This window comes from Danio rerio, chromosome 5 (assembly GCF_052040795.2).
Source record: "Danio rerio strain M-AB ecotype USA chromosome 5, GRCz13ab, whole genome shotgun sequence".
Classification (NCBI taxonomy): domain Eukaryota; kingdom Metazoa; phylum Chordata; class Actinopteri; order Cypriniformes; family Danionidae; genus Danio; species Danio rerio.
This window is the reverse complement of record NC_141025.1, coordinates 36,725,042-36,743,368: the sequence shown is the minus strand read 5'-3', so window position 1 is coordinate 36,743,368 and position 18,327 is coordinate 36,725,042. Positions and strand designations below refer to the sequence as shown.

The 18,327-nt window shown below is 34.1% G+C and overlaps 1 protein-coding gene across 4 annotated transcripts in view; it reads left to right on the top strand.

Annotated features, from left to right (window-relative positions):
• ophn1 (oligophrenin 1) overlaps window positions 1-18,327 on the top strand; it is a 61,696-nt gene that overhangs the window by 6,891 nt on the left and 36,478 nt on the right. For all 4 annotated transcript variants that reach the window (XR_015491411.1, XM_087253705.1, XM_087253706.1 and 1 more), the window contains 16 exons: window positions 1,194-1,289; window positions 2,131-2,192; window positions 3,674-3,745; window positions 4,359-4,460; window positions 5,091-5,201; window positions 5,416-5,520; window positions 6,380-6,512; window positions 8,378-8,478; window positions 8,552-8,643; window positions 10,610-10,688; window positions 10,770-10,803; window positions 12,086-12,148; window positions 13,077-13,151; window positions 13,591-13,675; window positions 13,778-13,836; window positions 18,159-18,264. Coding sequence is in view for 3 of the 4 variants with exons in the window: in XM_087253705.1 (XP_087109831.1) it covers window positions 1,194-1,289; window positions 2,131-2,192; window positions 3,674-3,745; window positions 4,359-4,460; window positions 5,091-5,201; window positions 5,416-5,520; window positions 6,380-6,512; window positions 8,378-8,478; window positions 8,552-8,643; window positions 10,610-10,688; window positions 10,770-10,803; window positions 12,086-12,148; window positions 13,077-13,151; window positions 13,591-13,675; window positions 13,778-13,836; window positions 18,159-18,264 (1,375 nt within the window). In the remaining variant the exon portion in view is untranslated. The remainder of the gene's footprint in view (window positions 1-1,193; window positions 1,290-2,130; window positions 2,193-3,673; window positions 3,746-4,358; window positions 4,461-5,090; window positions 5,202-5,415; window positions 5,521-6,379; window positions 6,513-8,377; window positions 8,479-8,551; window positions 8,644-10,609; window positions 10,689-10,769; window positions 10,804-12,085; window positions 12,149-13,076; window positions 13,152-13,590; window positions 13,676-13,777; window positions 13,837-18,158; window positions 18,265-18,327) is intronic.

Genomic DNA, 18,327 nt, shown 5'->3' with positions numbered 1-18,327 from the left:
AAACCATTTTTAATTTTTTTTTATTATTCTATTTTGGAGGGTCAAAAGTTTATTGGGAAAAAAGGATGTTATTACAAATTCCACAATTTCATGGTTGTGAATGCATTTGTCAAGTATTTACAACCCCTCTCCAACCTCACCCCTATATCCAATCTATTTAATCATAAAAAATAAAATCTGCTAATTATATATTATGATATTTTTTTGAGCTTCCAATAGTCTGTTTGAAGGCACCCATGATCTAGAGAATTAACTTTAGAAATTTCTGCTTTTCTTTTTTTTTTTTTTAAAAAAAGGCCAATGATCAAAACACTTTTAAACCCCAAGTTGACTTGGAAGAACAACCCAGCTCTGACAAGTCTGTGAAACACTTTGCAAGAATGCATCTTACTGACAGTAGCCTTTACTGCCGTGTGTGTGTGTGTGTGTGTGTGTGTGTGTGTGTGTGTGTGTGTGTGTGTGTGTGTGTGTGTGTGTGTGTGTGTGTGTGTGTGTGTGTGTGTCTGTGTGTGTGTGTGTGTGTGTGTGTGTGTGTGTGTGTGTTCTGGCATTGAACCTGTGTAGAGAATTCGAGACATAAGTCCATCCGCACCAAGTCCCCCAACATCTGATTTCACTTACCAATAAGGCTGCTTTTCTTATTTCTCAGAGATTCAGTAATTAATGGCTTTGTATGCTAAGTGGCCCACAACCAAGTAGTGTGGTGAAAGGTTGTTTGCGTTTGAATTTCCTGGCCGTGGTTTGTATTTCTGTCTTCAGTGAAACAGTGAGAGCTGATATAGAGAGTGTTTCATTGGACCTGGTTAGAGGCCAGAACAGTAAAGATGGAGGAAGATGTAGATGCCCTGCCATTCACTTAAAATGACTTAACGATGGACATTTTACTTGATTGTATACTCTTTAACATAGAGCATGCACATTAGCCTGATTTGAGCTTCAAAGCAAAAAGGTTTAAATGCATTTGTTGCCAACATGCCTTACTTAAATAGAACTAATAGTTGGCTTGGGATGTGGACAGACAGAGTGGACTGGCCGTTAAAGCTGCTAGCATGTGGGGCCCATATGTGAACCGAACAATGTTTTTCCATTGATGCTCTTCATAAGTTGCAATTTATTCTGGCCAAAAAACAAAACCTCACAAGATTAATGTGGATTTTTGATGGTTTTCCCTCTGGTTTTGATGCTGTTTCCAGAGTACTCGCTAGCTGTGCAGAAGTTCTCTCAGACTCTTCAGTCTTTCCAGTTTGATTTCATCGGTGACACTCTGACTGATGATGAGATGAACATCGGTGAGTCAACAGGTTTTAACCTCTTTGGTGTCACGCTCTATTTACAGCTATGGAAAAAATGGGGAGACCACATGAAAATTCTTTGGATTTCTATCTGGATTCATGATTTATAGTACTGAAGACAGTTCTTCTGGATTTAAAAAAAGGGAAAATAAAAGTAATTTGAAGATTTTTATTTTTTCTCAGAAAAATTGTATGCTTTCAAATATTTGTGTTGGTGTTTATTTTTGAACCAAACAGTACCAGTGTTTAAATTTCAGAAGACTATCATAAAAATCATCATTTGCTCAATTAACATAAAACCCTCATGTGGTTTTAAACCTTCAAAAGAAGATTTTTTGAAGAATGCTGGTTTCTGGGAATTTGGTCACATATCATCAAACAGAAGAAAGAAACTCAAATTGGTTTGTAACAAGTGAAGGATGATTAAATAATGAGAGAATTTGACATTTTGAGTGAACTGTCCCTTTAAGAAATCACTATTTGGTGAAATAACCCTGATTTCAGCATAATTCAGTCACTTTCTGAATAAATTATTTTTTATAATTTTTTTTTCATAAATCTAATTTTATTTTAAACGTTATTAAACGTTTATGTAATGAAACAACTAAAAATGTTTTACTTAAAACTATATCTAATAAATTCAGTAAGTTCAGATAAACTAAGAATAATGCAGTGGTCATTCATTTTTTTCATACTGTCACAGTTTTGTCCCATTGTTATTTCACTTTTGTTCTGCAGAGTTGTGTAATGAAGTGTGCCACAGTGCAGTTCTGCATATTTGTGCATGCATTTGAATTGTGTGTGTTTGTTTATGTGACCACATGCTTTACCTCCACAGCTGAGTCATTTCGTGAGTTTGCTGGTTTGCTGCAGGACGTGGAAGAGGCCCGAATGATGCTGGTTGGTGGCCTGCATTTCCTACCATAACCATATAAAATATTGTCAATCATCATCTAAAATTGTATGCAAGTGACACCTGAGATCTTTAGATATGTTAACCATTAACAACCTGCAGGATTGTGTGCATTGTCTACATTTTCCAGTAATTTTTTTTCATTGAGATGTCTGTAGTTTAAAAATGAGTTATTGATTACGGATTGTATCTGTTCAAATCTTGTATAGCAGGAAACTCCAGATTTAGATAAAAACCTACATCCTCATTTCTCAAACGTGTAGAACACACACTTAAGCAATTTATTTTGACAACAGTACTCATGCACATTCATAACCCAAGTTAAGTGCAAGACAGGACTGAAATAAATACTTGCAGCTACAGACACTTAACAATATTTTTATACACGTTATGAGTGAAGTTACCAAACAATTACTTCCTGCAAAATTTTAGTCAGAGTTAATTGATCATATCGATGTTAAGCATATCGATGTTATGAAATTATGTATTACTAATACATTATTAGAATTACTGTGTATTATTAACCAGTTGTACTGCCTAACATATTACATTGTTACAATTTTTTTATTTATCAAAGATGTATCAAATTAAAGATGTATGTGATGTAAATGATGTATCAGAATTTTTTTTATTTTAATTTTAAGAATTTCCAAATTAAATAAAATCCTAAAAAGGGTCTCATGCTTTCCACATAAATAAAAATAAAAACCTACACCTACTTTAAACATTAGAATAGGATTGTAGAATGAAATATTTTTACATTTAAACAGAAAGTTGAACATATGATAAAATGTCAAAATATTTAGAGTAGACAAGACAATACATTTCACATAAGATAATATGTAAATGACACATTGGCTTACACTGTGTCATAGGAAAAAAACAAGAAAATAGTAATAAAAATTCATTCTATTCCAACATTTGGTCATATAACAAAAGTATAGTATTAAATATATGAATACATTTACATATTGGTTTTGTTCCTCGCCACTGTCACCACTGGCTTGCTTGGTTTGGGATTTGTGGAGCTGCGCATAGATGGATTTGCTCTTCAGTGTTTGGACTTTTAGCAATGAAATTTAAGCCACACTCAACTGAACTAAATTGAAATTCAACTCTGAAAACTAGACTGACACAGTTTCAATTTAATAGAACTTCTGTGTGAAGCTAATTTGACACAATATTTATTGTAAAAGCACTATAGAAGTAAACATGAATTGAATTTAATATTCATAATTCATCTGCTATTAGCAAGTATGACAAAAATGTGTTACTTGCTATGACGAAAATGTGTTACTTGGTGGCTAGTAGATATTAATCTGCTCCACTGTGCGATTTCTTTACCTCTGACCCCCATATATTGAACATTAGCAAAGACAAGACTTTTTTATAGATACTGTAGAGACGAGACAAAAATGAGAAAAATAAGTTGTTCTCACCTTCTCACAGTGCCTTTTTTCTCTTGCAGGTTCAGAATGCTTCTGACCTGCTTATCAAACCTTTGGAAAAGTTCAGGAAAGAGCAGATTGGAGTGACAAAAGTGAGTATTACTAGTATACACATTTTCAAACATTGAGAAGACCACACCATATGCTTATAAATAACTGGCAGCAAACTCATTTGCGCTACTGCTTCCTTTCATATTCAGAGAAAATATACCACAAAACAAATTTATGCATACATAAATAGAAGTTGGTAATTGTGTGTTTGTATGAGCATTCTTATGAAAGTAACACACATACAACTTGACTGGAGTAATGTGTCAGCATCTATGGAAAAACTATTAGTTTTAGAAAGAGTTGCAGAGCTTTCATAGCTCCAGAAGGAAAGCGAGATCATTTGTTGGAAAAAAAACAGCACATGGAAAGTTTCAAAATTCCTAGGACTTTTCACCAGATTAGGCTCTGTTCACACCAACATGCTTCAGTTAGCAATATTGAAGTATCTTTTTCATTTTAGCAGTATTTCAGTGTGGCTACTGTAATATTATTGGTTGTAAGGAAATGGTTAGAAGTCTGCAAAAGGTTTTACAAGGACAATTTCTGTTTTTGTTTTCATGCAGAATGGCTTTTACAATCTGGAGCACTTCCACTCCAGTTTTTTTGGTCTGTTTTCTCAGTTTTAGATTGTTTGTTGGCATGTCTGTGTTTCAGGAGAGACGAAAGAAGTTTGAGAAGGAAAGTGAAAAGTATTACTCTCAGCTGGACAAGCACGTGAACTTGTCCTCAAAGAAAAAAGAGACACAGCTACAGGAGGTACATATAGTTTTCATTCATTCATTCATTCATTCATTCATTCATTCATTCATTCATTCATTCATTCATTCATTCATTTATTCATTCATTCATTTATTCATTCATTTTTTCTTCGGCTTCCTTTGGCTATTTGTGAGGGGTTGCCAGAGTGGAATGAACCGCCTATATATAGTTTTGTGAAATTAAATAATGCAAAACTATTAGTATTCTATATTTGATCACTTCAAACCATCACAATATCAGCTATAATATTAGATAAAGGACAGTAGGTTGTTAATATGGTGCATAATCCAACGTTTCTCTCTGGGTAAAAATAATTATGCATCTTGCCAAAACAAAACTGTTCAAAATATAGTTTTTCAGACAACTCCACTACTACTGCTTCTACTAATAATCAAGTATTGTATGTTGGTTTGTTGAATTTTAAATGGGTCTAGTTCTTGCTCAATGATAATGATTTACTGATGCAATGGTAAAAAGTTTGCAAATACGAAACATGATCAAACTGGGATCTTTTTCAAAGACTAAAGTATAAATAATTAGGCAATAAGCAGTATTGGTATGAGCTAGTAGTTGTATGTTATGTCCACTCTTACTAATAATATAATCATTGTTTTTGTGTGCTTTTAGGCTGATGAACAGTTGGATAAGGAGCGTCAGGCTTTTTATGAATCGTCTGTTGAATATGTATACCAGATCCAGCAGGTTCAGGAAAAGAAGAAGTTTGATGTTGTGGAGCCTGTATGTGTGAACTTCCTTTTCCTCAAGCACACTCTTTTATTTTTATAACCTTTGTTGTAACAGATGGTTTGTTGTACGATCAAAAAGTCATTTACTGCTGTGTGGATAAAAACAAGAGATAGCACTGCATCTGTTGAATTCATCTTGAAGCAAAGAACGAAGTGATTAGAGCATGTTATGCTAATAGATGTGTGTCTTTATGTGTAATTGACAGGTTTTAGCATTTCTACAGAGCATCCTGACGCTGAATAATCTCACCGTTGAGATGACACAGGATTTCCTACCATACAAACAGGAGCTTCAGCTCAGTCTACAGAATGTGAGAGCTTTACTGATCGATAATGACTCTAAGCATCCATCCATGTAGATAGATGATGAGATCAGCAGAACGTGAGCCGCTCACTGTGCTGCTCTGCTGGTTTGTCCCTCACTCTGTGCTGTTCAATTTTTTCTGAGTGGTCTATTAGCAAATGCTTTTATCCAAAGTGTTTTTCAGTAAATCTATAACAGTTTATTAGATTGGTGGGGGTTGTGAGCTTGAAAATTAACAGTATTTCACCACTTATTATTAATAAATGCTGATTGGCGAAAGTATTATTTTAATGATTCTTATTTTAAAATATTTGCAATAGGTTTTTATTACTCACTTAATATATTATAAAGCATTCAGTTGTTCCTCCGCTGGAAACTTTGTTGACAAAGCTTTGTTTCCATCCAAGGATGCAAAAAATGCATTATTTTTTTTTTAAATCATAATTTCTTGATAAACTGGTGCCAAATATCAATAATAAGAAAAATAGAATTTGCTGTGGGAGAAGCCACTGTTGGCCTTCTTTCTTATATAATGAGTTATTTGTGCTTTAAATGTGTGAATAAAATATAGAAAGGTAGAAAGAATATGTTTTTATTTGTGTATTTTGAAAAAGTAACAAGCATCTTGTCATTTTTATTTAGCATTATTTTATTCAACATTTCAAAATGCCCATAAAAACCATTGGAAGGAAACCTAGCTAATGTGCTATTTTTCATTTATTATTATTATTTTTTTGATTAATAGAAGAACAGCATTTTAAAAAATATAAATATTTTGCAACTTTAATTGCCGTATTTAATTAATTTAATGCATCCAAAACTGTGGACATGGAACTGTATGCATGTTTTTTGTTTGTTTGTTGCAGACCCGTAACCACTTTGAGAGCACCAGAGAGGAGATGGAAGAGCTAATGAAAAGAATGAAAGGGTCAGCAAAGATCAGTATTAGACATGGCCAGCCTGCGACTATGGAGGGTTACCTCTATGTGCAGGAGAAATGTGAGTCCTTTTTAGTTCTGCATTTTATCTCATCTCTCAGTGCGCATAGATGTGCAAGAAGTCGAAAACCAATATCTTGGTAGGTAAATGAATCCGAAGGATGAAGCCCATTAAGGTATTGAATTTTTGAGTAAAATTTCCTGTTTAACGGAGAAGATTTTTTCAACACATTTCTAATCATAATACTTTGAATAACTCATTTCTAATAACTGATTTATTTTATCTTTGTCGTAATGACAATAAATAATATTTTACTAGATATTTTTCAAGACACTTCTTGACAGCTTAAAGTGACATTTAAAGGCTTAACTAGGTTAATTAGGTTAACTAAGCAGGTTAGGGTAATTAGACAAGTTATTGTATAATGATGGTTTGTTTTGTAGACTAAAAAAATATATAGCTTAAAGGGGCTAATAATTTTGTCCTTAAAATGGTGTTTAAAAAATAAAAAAAAACGCTTTTATTCTATAAAATAAACAAATAAGACTTTTTCCAGAAGAAAACATATTATCAGACATACTGTGAAAATTTCCTTGCTCAGTTTAATATCATTTGGGAAATATTAAAAAAATAAACACCAATAAACACGTAAACACCATTGTTTCTTTATTCTCATGTCGATCCTGTGAGTGTAAAATCTGAAAATTGAAAAACAAGCCAATCAAACTAAACACTGACTCTGGCATACCACAAGGCATCATTATTACACACACATCAAGCATGCTTATTACACTTACAATATATATTTGACTCTTATTTTAAAAACAAGACTGGCATTATAGAGCTCTTAGGTAATCAACCAAGTATCTCCTCTCATCACAGCTCATCGTCAGAATGCAAAATGCAAGATATACAGATTATTCATTGATTCAGAGGCCCCCAAAGAGGCATAAGGCATGTTTAACTGTAACATTTGTTAGTTTATTGCATACGTTTCAAAGTGCAGCATCAGGCCCTGACAAGAGCTACAGGAGCTATAGAAGACCAGAGCTTATCAATATTCACAACCCTTCCAAATATGGTCAAAACAACCATATCATATTAGGGCAAACTTCTGGGGTTGGAAATGGATTTGTGAAATTATTTCTGGAGAATCTTTACTCTTATCTAAGCATCATACCTTTTATTTTTATATCAGAGAACAATTAAATCAATGCATTATATGGCACCTTTAAATCTCATAAGACATGTAATGGTTATATTTGCACAAAAGGCTCAGTTTCCTTTATCCAGTGAATTATTTAAAATGTTTGTCATTTATTTTTATCAACTGTGAGACGAGTCATATTTTTAGTCTGTGCTAATCAGCAGCCTGACACAGATGAAGTTAATTGACCTTCAGTTTAAAATAACCCTGAATAATCCTTTTATAATTCAGCCTGTGAGAAATCTTTCTGTGTAAAAGAAAGAGCAGCTAGTAATTGACTGTAAAGGTCAGTTCCCACACAGCGCAAATCTTAATGTGAGTTATGATAGTTTATAAAAGCCTTCAAAACACAGCTTTCTCTTGGGTCAAATGCAGCATTCTGCACTTCGATATTTATGTAGATTACAGTGATGCTAAATTGTATAATTTATTGCTGTTGACATCGGAATTCTTGTAACTGTGCTGGAGTCATGTTTCTATCTTAGAACTCCGCAATCTTCTCACATAATAAAATGATTCAAACACAAATCAATATTTTATGAGCATTTGGCAAGTAATTTTGATATGTGGATAATTTACATCATTTCAGTCAGGGTAAGTCACTACTGACCGACTGACAGAAGCTATCAATTACGAAACTGTGTACCATATCATATCTAATCAATAATTTAAATGATACACATACTGTTTGTCTTTCTGCCCTTGTTTCTGTCTCTAGGGGCTCTTGGCGTAACCTGGGTGAAGAATTACTGTAAATATTTCAAGGACAACAAGTTATTTATTATGGTGCCAATGGAACAGAAGGCGGGAATCAAACAGGTGGGGGATTATTATTGATTAGGTCTTTGAATGTCAGTGCTTTCTTCTAACATTTGCCTTTTTGTTCTCTTAGACCACAGCTCAACTCACACTGAAGTCCTGCATACGACGTAAAACTGACTCCACCGATAAACGCTTCTGCTTTGACATTGAGACCAGTGAAAGGTGCGGCTCTTTTCTGTAATATCAACTTATTCTCAGGGCGGTTTCTTCTCTTTGCTGAATGCATTTTGAATGAAAGTTTTCAAAGGAAACGAAGAGGCAGTAAACTGAACAGTTTACATTTTTTTTGTTAAAGCACTAACATGATTAAAAATCTTTCATAAAAACATGTTTTCCTCTTGAAAGTGTGTGCATGGGGTCTTAAAAAGCATTTAAAAGTGATCAATTTAGAGAAAATTAAGACCCGTAAAAGTATTAAAATTATACAATTAATGTTTGTATCATCTTTGTATTATACATATACATATATATATATATATATATATATATATATATATATATATATATATATATATATATATATATATATATATATATATATATATATATATATATATATATATATATATATTTGTTTAAATATATTGCATGCTGAAGGTATGTCTTTTGTTTATGGAATCCCACTAAATTAACATCATCTATTATACCATTGCTTGACTGCTGATTGATAGAGCAGTTCTCTTTATGCCAAGATGTTAAACAACATTGTTTACTTATGGGGAAATGCTAGTTTTCATGTAAAGGGTTAGAGGATAACTCGTTAGAGCCATTTTTAAATTCAACCACCAGGCATGAAAAAATTTGAAATAACTAAACTGCTGTATGTTTATAAATAAATTTGTTCTATTGAAATGGTGTCTGAAGTTTAATCCATTTAAAGGTCAGGGTGTTTGCTGAAGCCCCACATACAGAGCACAATAATTATGTTTATTGGTCAAATTCTTGTTTCTGATTCTCTTTCTAACCTTACATTGGGTTAGTCAATTGATTAATGTTCTTTTACTTCCTATCCTTCTCAATTATCTTACATCGATAAGGAGTTATCACAAACTATTGTTTATTTGTGTTGTTTTACAATGAAAATACAATAAATGTTAATTCAAATTCCTAAAAGTCTTTAAAAGGCTGAAAATGTATGAAAACAAAAAAGACACTTTATTTATTCCATTGTAGTTTGTCTAAATGGTTTGTTCACGTCAGAATTATAATTTTGACATAAATTACTCATTATCATGTAAACATTTATTCATCTTCATTCACAAATCAAGGCATTTTAAAATAAATCTAAAATCCTCTGAAGATCGTTTAAAAATTGAAATGATGATCAGATTCATTTTGGTTTTAAATCACACAGAAACATTGATCAGCAAACGGAAACATAAAACTCAACCATACCTGCTTCTCACGAATCAACCAAGCATGCCAGACCTTTTGTGACCATTTTTGAATGCTGTAAGCATTGTTCACAGATTTATTTTTGTATGTAAAAATTCTAAATGAAATCTATTCATCTCATAAAGTGATTATTTCTCTTCAGAGGATCATCAAATCATATAGTTTTCAAAACTATATCTTTAACATTTTTGATCACTATATACAGTTGAAGTCAGAATTATTAGCCCCCTTTTGATTTTGATTTTCTTTTTTAAATATTTCCCAAATGATGTTTAACAGAGCAATGAAATGTTCACAGTCTGTCTGATAAATTTTTTTCTTTTGGAAAAAGTCTTATTTGTTTTATTTCAGCTAGAAAAAAAGCAGTTATTAATTTTTAAAAAACATTTTTGGGACAAAATTATTAGCCCCTTAAAGCTAATTTTTTCCCCCCGATAATCTACAGAACAAACTATTATGCTCAGAAATGTGCTGAAACAATCTTCCCTCCATTAAACAAAAATTGGGGAAAAAAATAAACAGGGGCGCTAATAATTCTGACTTCAACTGTATATTTTCTTTGTGTTTTTTGTGCATTAATGGATTGAAATGTACAAAAAGAAAGTAAAGGAGGAATACATAATGAGAGTCACCTATTCTTTTAAAAAATTGAAGCAATGTGAGATTGAGTAAATGGTGGCAGAATTTACATACTGGGGTGAACTAACCTATTAGGATTTGTGTGTTTCTATAGAGGCAGCCCTGTCCTGCTCCAGGCTATTTCTGAGGTCAACAGGAAGCAGTGGATAGAGGCCATGGATGGGAAAGAACCAGTGGGTTTAACGTTATCAATGATCACATTAAGAGCTTTCTGTGTATGATCATGTTTTTAAACCTTTTTATCTCTGTTCCAGATTTATCATTCTCCCATTCAAAAGCAGGCAGAGAGTAAGTATAACTTGACTTCATCAGGGTCATTCATTTTAGCATATATGTATAATTTTTTTCAGCTTAATTGAATTAATTAAATAGTCTGCTCCAGACTTTCTTAAACACTTGTCAAAAATCTACCTTCCATATGTACGAAAACCCAAATGTCCTTAATATTTTGAAAACAAAATAGCGTGTCTAATTTTAGTGGTTAAATTAGTAGTTTTTCCAAATATTCAAAGAGCATTGGAATGTCGCAAACTGTAGATAAGGTAGATACTGTAAGTAGGTGATTTCATCAAAATGTTTGGGTCCAGTACAGTTTTTTGGTAACACTTTAGTATGGAGATCTACAGTATTCTCACTTTTATATGAGGCTCTTATTAGCTTGCATATTGGCTGTTTATGAGTCTTGTTCTGCATAGCCATATTATACATCTCTTTATCCCATGAATGCTGTTGTTTGGAACTTGTTTATTCATAATCCCGAACTAAAAGCATCTCTGTTTAAAAATAGCAAGCACCCTGAATGATTTCTGAAGTGTGTAACTGAACACTAGAGTGAGGGCTGCTGATTTAAAAAAGAAAAAAAAAAAAAAAAAAATATATATATATATATATATATATATATATATATATGTGTATATTTTTTAAATCAGCAGCCCTCACTCCAGTGTTCAGTTACACACTTCAGAAATCATTCAGGATGCTTGCTTTGTATTTTAATAATAGTTTACATTGTGTTTACTGTGTTTTTAGGTAATAAATATAGCTATGGTGAGCTATCAAAAACATTAAAGCTCATTTTTGAACTGTAGTGAAGATGTGATGTCAGTGTGACTACCAGATGTGGTATTAAAAGTTATTCAAATCAAACATTCAGAGGATGTAAAGTGATAAAATGGAATCATTATACCATAATCCTTTGATTTGCATCACAGAATGACTGTAATCATTTTATGACAATATCTACTAGAATATCACAGTACATAATGGTAATATAATAACACAATGCTCAAAACGTTGTAATTACTGGGTTATTTTTGCTAGCATCCCAACGATCTGATTTTAAATGCATAAACGCTATAAAGGGGAAAACTGCAGAACACAAGAAATTTTAAAAATAGATGGAGAAAGTGCTGCTTAATAGATAGATTGTGATATTTGCAAGCTTGTGTAATGCCATGTTTAATTATGCTATAAATCGTGGGCAGTAACCTATTAAGAAATGCGCACGAGGATGATGAACTGTGTTCATTTTATGCAGTATTAAATCTTTTCTTTCTTTTTTTTTCCTCAGTGGAGCTGAATGACCTCGGCTTCAAGTTTGTCAGAAAATGCATCAACTTTGTGGAAACAAAAGGTGCTGTCAAACACCTGAATATAACTCATTTACTCTAGTTTCTCATTTTCATTTCAGCTAGTTTGTCACCTGTTCTCACAAGACCGAGTCTCTGTCCTGTTTTTGCACTTCATGGCCACCATATGCCGTAATTAATCAGAGATGGAAAGACGAGCACAATGCCTCTGTTCATTTGTTAGATTCACGTCTCAAATACAGCCAACAGAGGGCAGTATCACACCACTAGTGTTCACATCTGCCAACTGTAAATAGAAAACATTCTTTTCCTGATTTTGTTTGCACTACAGAACTACTGCTGATGTGGCCAAAGAACCAGAAACACAGACACGCACGCAATCAAACATCCAGATTTATATCAATAATGTATCACAAATCAAAAGAGAGTACATTTATGAGTGCAGATTTAAATTCATTGCAGCCGTGTATACGCACCCCCTCACTTTTTCTCCAAAACCTGGCTGTAGTGTTTTTATGTTTGAGGCTGTTACAGTACAACAGTAAAATCAGGCCCGTTTCTAAGAGCGATTACACGTTGACTGCGGGAGGACCGAGCACCAGCGGTTTTGTTTGAAATACTGCCGTATGTGTTCGTCGGTCTCCAAGCGTGCTGTTACTCACATTTCCCAGACGTGTAAGTCCAACATTGTCATCAGGCACAACATGGTGTACATTAGCAATCAGTAAAGCTTGGCGAGCTATCGTTTGGAGTTATTGTAGAGCTAATGACGACCGAAAGTGAACCAAAAGCGGGCCAGATCCACCGCTGCTGTCGTTTTTCAGTAGAGCTGTACTTTTCCACTGCAAGACACTCCCACCTTTCTTTATCCTTCATGCCAGGTTCTCCAATTTTCTCAGTCTATAAATCATGCTTTCTGTTTCTCTTTCCTCGTTTTTTCAGTTTCTCTCCTCTTCTCTTTCTTTCTGGTAGGGCTGACTCAGGAAGGGGTCTACAGGACAGTGGGCAGCAATATTCAAGTACAGAAACTTCTGAATGCCTTCTTTGGTGAGGAAATGAGCAAATGAACATCTGTTGTGTGTGTGTGTGTAACAAACATGCCCTCTCATACACTCACACACACATACACACACACACTCGTAACAAAAAACAAAGCAATCTGCATTAACGCACAAACATTTACAAGCAAATACACAAACACGCTTGTTTTCTTGACGGGAAGCTTATCGTGTTTTATGTGGATGATAAATTTAATGACTCGTAATTCTGAGTCCAGCGCTCTGTGGTGTGTTTAATATCTGCAGTGTGCTTTGTGAACTTTGTGAGGAAACCAAAGCACAGATATACGTCCATGAGAGCGGCCTTGAGCTGTTGCAAAAATCCCTGACACATACTGAACAACAACAACCATCTGAGGAAGGGCGTTTATCTCTCTTTTTTTCTCATCTCTCTCCCTCTGTCTTCATCTGTCCTCCACTCTCTGTAGACTCAAAGTGTCCTGCTGATGTAGATTTTAATTCCAGTGACATGGACATTAAGACCATCACCAGTGCACTGAAATTCTATCTGCGGTGAGTGAAGCCCACAGGATTTCATTTTGTGATTAATATGTTCATTTGACTGATGTTTTTGTTTTGTGTACTCATTACTCATCGCTCATACTATTTTTACAGGAGTCTGAGTGAACCGCTGATGACCTACAGCCTGCACGGAGAACTGATCTTAGCAGCAAGTATGGCAGGAAAAGCATACAGCCAAACACACAAACTCACATGTACAACCTTGAAAACAGGCAGACGATTTTATGTTGACATGTTTTTTCCATCTGTCGTGTGGGTCAGTATAGTTCAAATCTAAATGGGAAGAGCATATGTCCAAGTGCACTGTTTGCTCCTTCAACACAAAACAAGAAAAAAAAAGTGCAATATTCAACCTGTGATTCTAAACCATGAGAATGTGTGCCAGAGTGGATAACTAAAGAGCTCCCAGAGGGTTCTTGGAAAGATTTAGGTTTTGCTTCATTAATCTTATAAAACAAGACCACAAACGAGTAAAGAAACATTTAAATAAAACTCGTAACAAAATACGCTACTAAACAAGAGTTTGAAGTCAGTGAAATTGTTTTTTAAAGAAAGAAATTCCAGCTTTTTAAACTGAATATTGTTAGTAAAGGTGTTATTAATGTTAAAGAGTGTTTTAGTTTCAAAGAAATGCTGTTCATTTGAGCATATAAACATCTATTTATCTGGTAATCATCACAGATTCCCCAAACAAATTAAACAGCGCAACAGTCTTTAACATTTATCATGATAAAACAAAAACTTTTCTGAGAAACAAAATCAAAAATGGAATAAAACTAAAATACACAACTGTTATTTAAATTGTATTTCACAGTGTTAAAGTTTAGGTGTGTTGGACTTCATGTGTCGCAGCGCAAACCGATCGAAATCAAGTGGTGCATGACGGTTAGAAATTTTGTCCGAATTGATGCTGCGCTGACACCACGTGACTGTCACATTAAAGTATGGCAATAAAGTACAGCAACAGAGCTCAGAGATCAGACGATTGATTTAGCCGGTGCAGCATCTGAAGAGCAACTGCAGGGGCTGCGATGACGACACCGATATTACACGATAGGCTGAGTTCACTGCATGACTACAACCATGTGTGTTTCATGTTTATTATCGGACAACTTCCATCGCACAATTTTCAAAACAAACAATTTACTTTTTATGCCATGTCTATCTTGTACATATCATTATTAAAAGGCTATAAATATTTTTTGTTAAATAAGTTGTTTATAAAGGCTAAATTGATTGCATAGGTTTATTTTCTAGCTTTTTCCTCGAGACCATTTACTAATTCAGCTCCTTTAAATGACTTAAATGATATATTTTAGTAAATAAACCAAATAGGCTGTCACTCAGATACGTTATACAGACCTGTGATATAATACAATAATAGTCATCATTGATCATGCCACTCCATAATTTTTTTTAACAACATAAGTTGAATAATTATTTATAATAAAACTAATAATAGAATAATTGTTGTCCTGTCAAGCCGTTTATACAGACATTTAAAAGTAGCATTGATATATCTTGCTCTTTCTGTGAAATTTCTATTGACAATTTTCTACTGACTCATACACCACGGACAATTTAGCCTCCCAAATAACCTGTACCACATGTTTCTGGACTGTGGGGGGAAACGGAGGAAACCTGGAGGAAACTCACGCGAACGCAGGAAAAACATGCAAACTCCACACAGAAATACCAATTTAGCTGAGGCTCGAACCAGCGACCCAGCGACCTTCTTACTGTGAGGCGACAGCACTACCTACTGGGCCACTGCTTCGTCCCAGTTGAAGTCAGAATTATTAGCCCCCTGAATTATAAGCCCCCTTGTTCATTTTTGCCCCAATTTCTGTGTAAAGGAGAGAAGATTTTTTCAACACATTTTTAAACATAATAGTTTTAATAACTCATTTTTTATAACTAATTTATTTTATCTTTGTCGTGATGACAGTAAACAATATTTGACTAGATACTTTTCAAGACACTTCTATACAACTTGAAGTGACATTTAAAGGCTTAACTAGGTTAATTGGGTTAACTAGGCAGGTTAGGGTAATTAGGCAAGTTATTGTAGAACAATGGTTTGTGCTGTAGAATATAAAAAAATATATAGCTTTAAAGGGGCTAATAATATTGACCTTAAAATGGTATTTAAAAAAATTAATTATTTTTTTCTAGCTAAAATAAAACAAATAAAACTTTACCCAGAAGAAAAAATATTATCAGACATACTGTAAAAAAAAAATCCTTACTCTGTTAAACATCATTTGGGCCATATTTAAAAAATAAAAAAAATAAATAAATATATAAATTATAAATATTTTTATATTATATATTATTTATATATTATAAATATAATATTATTAATAAATAATAAATTAATAGGCCTGTTTATTGATATTTATTTCCTTTTCATGTTTTCCCCAAATTTCTCTCATTATATATATTATTAAAATAATAATTTTCTTATTGTTGAAAATGAATCATTTTGTAGAGACTATTCTGTTTTAGTTGTACTGTTGTTGTTTCAATAATAAATAAATAAATTATTGATCACGCCGTGTGATCTGTCATCATGCAGCAAAGTACAAGCCCCGAAGTGTCCGACCTGACGGCCTTGTTTTCAAATTCGCCCCCAAAATTAATCTCGTCCATTGCCGGCTGCAGCCGTGCTTCGTGTCGAACACAGCTTTTTACTGCAATTTTGATGACATAAATGCTGCACCAAAAGAAGAAAAACTACACATGCTTAAAGAATTTTTTTCAAAAACACATTTCTTAGGAATGACTTTTTGTCACAGTTAAATATAATTCTGAATCCTGACGCAAGTAAGATACTAAAGTCCTATCAACAACAATATTGTTTCTATTTTGCAATGAATAAATAAACCAAGGTAAATTGTTACTTTTTTCTGCATGTAGGCTTAAAGTTTTACGTACTGAAGTCTCACAGAAAACCTCTCGGACAGTGCTGAGTGCCAGTGATCACGCTGCTGTAGTCAAGCATGCCGCTGCTCCAGTGAAGGAATTTACAATTACATAGACGTGTAATAAAAGTATCACTGACAAAACAAAAGAACCTCTTTCAGTGGCTTTGTGCTGCCAGATTAATCTTTAGTTATGTTTTACACTTCATATAACCACCCAAACTGCCAGAGTTTCGCATTGTCTTTCTTTGTGTTTAAAGCCACTTAAGCAACATACTTCAAAACAATGAGGGGTGTTAATACTCTAGATATAAAACCCTATTAATTATCGTAAAATGCATGGATTCAAGTAGATTTTTACTTTTGCAAGACAATAGCAATGTGTCAGGACATAATAGCGTTCAATGCATAGCTACATTTCATTTTTAACAATATTCTTAAATCACTTCTTCTTGTAGTATAACTCATTAGCGTAATTGTTGGCTGTGTGCAGTTTCCAGCAGTGTAGCACTAGTGAGCGCAACTCATCCAATCAGAAATTAATATCCGTTTTATATCCTCCTGTGTGTGTGTGTGTGTGTGTGTGTGTGAGAGAGACAGAGAGAGAGAGAACGAGCGAGAGAGAGAGAGAAAGAAAGAAGACGTTTCCGTTGAGGTGCTGTGAATGAGTCTAGGTTTAACCTTATTCAACACACTCTCCTACATTGTAATCCTGCCCATAATAAGATTAAAGACCATTAAAGCAGCTTTGGTTATTATAGCTTGTCAGCATACTTGCGCTCAGATTAGACACAACTAAACAAACACAGCGGAGCAGAGGAAAGGTCTACACCTGCCGAGGGATTAACTGCTCGCTTTAATGCGCTTTATTCACTTCAAAAAAATGACCTCCTAGTCGGTTGAGATGAAGAGTTTGAAATTTTGTACATTTATTTTAAAGGCACTAATATGGTAAAAAATCATTTGACTCTTTCAAACACACTACAACCTCTCTTAACATCACTGTACAAAGTTCACAAGTACACGTGTTTGCTCCACTTTCTGTAAAGTAAGCTTTTTTACAGTTTGCCAGAGGCTGTATTTTCAGATAAAGCTATGTTTATCCCACAGTTCCCAAAAAAAGAGTCTCTACTGATCCTTTTAGGATTTTATCTTTGGACAAGTTGAAAGACGTTCGGCAAACCGCCGTAAGATTTCTTCAGCAAGAAAACAAACAAACACTTCTAGAAACCACCAGCTTGCTAACACGATCAAACACCTTTATTAGCTTTAACAGCTCTATTAGTCTTAGGGTAGTAGATGGAGAAGTGCGCTGACATGTACTGTCTGCTCGGTTCTGCCTTCACGTGGCGTTCTTCAGTCTTTTTCGCTTGGTACCGTGTAATGTGAGTCAAGGCTGTGAAATGTAGCATGAATCGTTCTTTCCTTTGGTACAACTCAACTCAGACTCTGTCGCAGCAATTATTTTAAAAGCCGATATGTGAATCATGTATTGCATGTTTTTGTGTGTGTGTATATGTGTGTAACTTGTCCCACATTTTACTTCTCAGAGTCAGAGAATCTGGACTATCGGTTAGGGGCGGTTCACTCACTTGTTTACAAACTCCCCGAGCGGAACAGAGAGATGCTGGAACTGCTAATCAAACACCTGGTCAGGTAACACACACACACACACACACACACACACACACACACAGAGACTCACACACAGACAGACAG